This window comes from Gastrolobium bilobum, unplaced genomic scaffold, assembly GCF_033153095.1.
Source record: "Gastrolobium bilobum isolate Gb01-03AN ecotype WA unplaced genomic scaffold, APGP_CSIRO_Gbil_v1 utg2351, whole genome shotgun sequence".
In the NCBI taxonomy this organism is placed as follows: domain Eukaryota; kingdom Viridiplantae; phylum Streptophyta; class Magnoliopsida; order Fabales; family Fabaceae; genus Gastrolobium; species Gastrolobium bilobum.
The window spans coordinates 278,455-282,580 of record NW_026897581.1 but is presented as its reverse complement, the minus strand read 5'-3'; the positions used below and the strand labels follow the sequence as shown (position 1 = coordinate 282,580).

General features: G+C 33.9%; 1 protein-coding gene across 1 annotated transcript; it reads left to right on the top strand.

The window, feature by feature from the left end:
• The first annotated feature begins 596 nt into the window (after positions 1-596).
• On the top strand, positions 597-3,578 carry LOC133308261 (chaperone protein dnaJ C76, chloroplastic). The gene is made up of 4 exons (XM_061508870.1): positions 597-997; positions 1,438-1,694; positions 2,483-2,663; positions 2,802-3,578. The coding sequence occupies exons 1-4, from the start codon at positions 626-628 to the stop codon at positions 3,426-3,428; spliced, it is 1,437 nt and encodes a 478-aa protein (XP_061364854.1). The 5' UTR covers positions 597-625; the 3' UTR covers positions 3,429-3,578.
• The last annotated feature ends 548 nt before the right edge of the window (positions 3,579-4,126 follow it).

Genomic DNA, 4,126 nt, shown 5'->3' with positions numbered 1-4,126 from the left:
TAAAGAAAATTTCTACCATCTTCTTAAATACAACAACTACGCTGCTGCTATACTAATATAATAATAATAAAAATTCATAATACATATAAAAGGAAATCGTCTTTTTCATAGCTAAGTTTGATTATGTTATTTTTACCAATTTTGTTATTATAATTTATATATATTTATAATTTAAAAAATAAAATAACTACCTTACTTATATAATTGAAAACACCTTTATTTACCAAAAAAATACCCTTTTTTGTATCTCTTTATTTTAAAATATTAAAAACATTTAAACGTTTTTTTATTAAATATTTACAGTGGCTGCGTATATCCGCTTGAAGTAATAAAAAAACGTAACCCCCAAACAAAACAAAAAAAAAGTAACGAAAACTAATATCTCATGTTATCTCTGGATCTTTTGTTCCATTTCTTTCTTTTACACACATTCCCTGACTCAATTTGGAACATATAGAAAAAAAATACTTCACTAGCTATCTTCCATCGTTTTCAGCAAAAGTTAGATTACAAAGCAAAATATCTTGCATCATTGTTGGTCATATAAGACTATGTAGGAGCCGTGATCAAACTCTACCATATGATGTCTTATCCTCAAACCTTGCCTTTCTCTCAAACTCTAACCATGAAAATGGCAATGGCCAGTGCTACATCTGCATCCCTTCCTTTGTACACTTGTTCCATGATAAGAACAAACTTAACAATCCCAACAAGGATGGGATTTCACCCTTCAAATCTACGCAAGTCTTGTTCTAAATCTAATTTAACATGCAAGGCATCAGCATCTTCTTCTTCATCCATGTCAGACTTGGATTTATATGACCTTCTGGGAATTGATAGCTCCTCTGATCAATCACAGGTCAAGATGGCATATCGTTCTCTTCAGAAGATTTGCCACCCTGACATTGCTGGCCCTGCTGGTCATGACATGGCCATCATACTCAATGAAGCTTATGCCATTCTTTCTGACCCAAATGCACGCTTGGCCTATGATAAGGTTTGTGTTCTTTCTTGGGTTGGATTGTGTTCTTTCTTAGACCATTACCCATGTCATGGTATGTTGTGGTTGGAAACTCATGAATTGTGCTTTTATTTTATCCAAATTCAAGTTTTTGTCCAGGTTCTAGTCTTTAATTACAAAGTAGTATTTGAGTCAATTTTGTTTAATAAGATCAATAGAAAATAATGAGATTTTGCATTTGAACTGGGAACATATCAGAGATTGAATAGTAATGAATCTAAGAGGCGAATCTTGGAGTGGCAGTAAGGTTGCTCCTTGTGACTAGAAGGTCACAGGTTCTCTACCCTCGCAAATCAGGTAGCCTTGTGCACGGAGTTTGCAATAACTTTGAATCCATATTTTTGAATAATATTTCAAAGGAAGTTAATTGCCAATTTGGTTTGGTTGGTTACTTAGCATGAAAAAATATGGTGCAGGAGCTAGCAAAGAGTTCAGAATTCAAAGGCTTCACTGGCAGACCCATATACTCGGTTTGGTGTGGGTCAGAAAGTGAGCAGCGGGCAATATTTGTTGATGAAATCAAATGTGTTGGTTGCCTAAAATGTGCTTTGTTAGCTGAAAAGACTTTTGCTATTGAATCAATATATGGAAGAGCAAGGGTTGTTGCCCAGTGGGCTGATTCTGAACAGAAAATTGAAGACGCAATAGAATCTTGTCCTGTCAATTGCATTTCGTAAGTGTGTATATACCATTCTACATTTAGCTTCATATTTGTGGAATAACTAAAATTCAAAGGATCTACATTGGCATCATCACTATGACTTTACTGTTTCATAATACCTTACTTCTTGTGATTTGTAGATATTGTACAATTTTCTGTTGTTACTTATCATTGAACCAGATTTTGTGATAAAAGATGCATCCTTCAGTAAAGAGAAGGTCATCCACACCTCCAGGCTATAACATCCTTCAGTAAATTTCTCTTATTTTTAATTTGTCATCATTTTCTAAAGAGAAACCGTATTCTCTTGTTCAACAGTGCACCATGCCTTAAAATTCTAATATAGCAATTGAAGGCCCTACCATAGATTATTCTAGACTCTTTACAAAAATAAGCCTTTTTGTCATGATATGATTACTGAGTTAAAAAACAGAGTTACTAGTTAAAATTCTTTTATGGAATGTTAGTGCAAAGTTCTTTCCTGCAATTTTGATACTGCCAATTATAAGAGGTACTAATATGTTTATGGTTTTCTGTGGGTGTTTTGTCTTGTGTACAAGTTAGAGTTCTCCAAGTAGTAAGGAGAGAATGATTCTCTTCGGACTGCAATGTTGGAAGTAACGTTACATTGTTTTGGATAAGATACTATTTTGGATTCATAGTAGTGTTCCTCTATTGGCACTTTTTTGTTTGTTCACTTTTATTTGACATTAACAAGATTAACATTGATTTCATGGAAGTTCTTTTCCCTCTTTTTTTTTCCTTGGAATAAGACAATTATCTTTCTTTTGAATAAAAAGGGTTGTTGAGAGGTCCAACCTTGCAGCTCTAGAGTTCTTGATGTCCAAGCAGCCACGTGGCAACGTAAGAGTAGGTGCAGGTAATACAGCTGGTGCTCGTGTCTCTAACATATTCGTAGATGTGGAGAAGTTTCAGACTCGATTCATGCAAACAATGGAAAAAGCTTCCAAGTGTTCTAAGGTTAGTTTCACTAGTAATGGGGGGGCTGCATAATAATGTAACAATAGCCATTAGAAATTTTCTTCATTATGCTAAATCTTAAATGCTTGTATTCCTCATTATCTACCTCATGGATTAACCACAGAACATCTCTTTCAGGAAACAGACCTCCAAAGAGAATCAAGAATGTCAGCAATTCAAGCAATAAGATCAGTGTCCAATTGGTTATACTGGCAATCAGCTATTGCAAGTGGTATCTCAGCAAAACCTGACAAAAGCATGACAAGAGTTGCATATAAATTACCTGAACCAAATATTGGTAAGCTCAGAGAAGCTGCTGCAAGGAAGAAAGTAAGAGATAGGAAAAGGACCAACAATCAAACCCCAATAAATTGCATTCATCCTGAGGAGTATTGGGCACCATCAACTTATGCTCTTCCATCTTCAACTATAAATATCGTTACTCCAACACCAACTACTGAGAAGCCTTCAGTTACTGCAAAACAAAAAGAAAAAAATGAAAGAGATCCTGAAACATATAAGAATCAAGATAGCCCTATTAGATGGGGATTTCCAATGGTTACTGCAATGATTGCAGTGGCTACAGTTAGATTACATGAAGTAGGGTCAATAGATGAGGTGAAACAACATGTGGGTGGTTCTCTTCTACCTTTGGATATTGTTAACAGCTCTTGGTTGCAGAGTGTACTGGCAGCAGCTACATGGTATATAATTGGAATGGCTGTTGTAGAACTTGTGGCCATAGTTGGCAATAGAAATAGATAGAAGTACATAATAGAAGCTTGAAAATGTTAATAGCAAAGATAGAGTATATACATGTAATAAGAAGTAATGTTATGATGAAACACATGAATTACAGCAGATGATGTAGTATAAGTTCTCCATTAAGAATACCATACTTGATTAGTTCTCTGATTCGGCTTCTTCTGAAACTAAGGTGTGAACTATTAACCCAACCTTCATGGGGTTTATAATTTACCACTTGCTTGGACCTTTCCTTTATATGTTCCAAGGACATTGATGCATACACATTTTAATTCTAGGATTTTGATTGTAATATTTTTATTTGAAATTCAAAACTTTGTGAATTTTAAAACACTTTATGCAAACACAACCCTAGACATTTTAATTCATGCAATTTAAGGTTCGTTTGTGCTAATTGGACTTTGTTCGAGTCCTGAAATTTTAAACTCAGTATGTTTTGGATTTAAGTTCAAGCCACATTCGAGTGGATCTAACTCGATCCAATATCACGTAATATTTTAAAATAAAACTAGTAATAAATTATAATATTTTCCCCTTAATTCAATATCTTTTTCATAAAAATAACAATATTTTTTTATAAAAGTAATTTGTTTTGAAAGAATATGTAAAACATTATTTAGCCAATGTTTCAAAAATTGAACTGGAAAATGTTGAACTCGCGAGACTTATATAGGTCATGGTTTTATTAATGGCTTAAT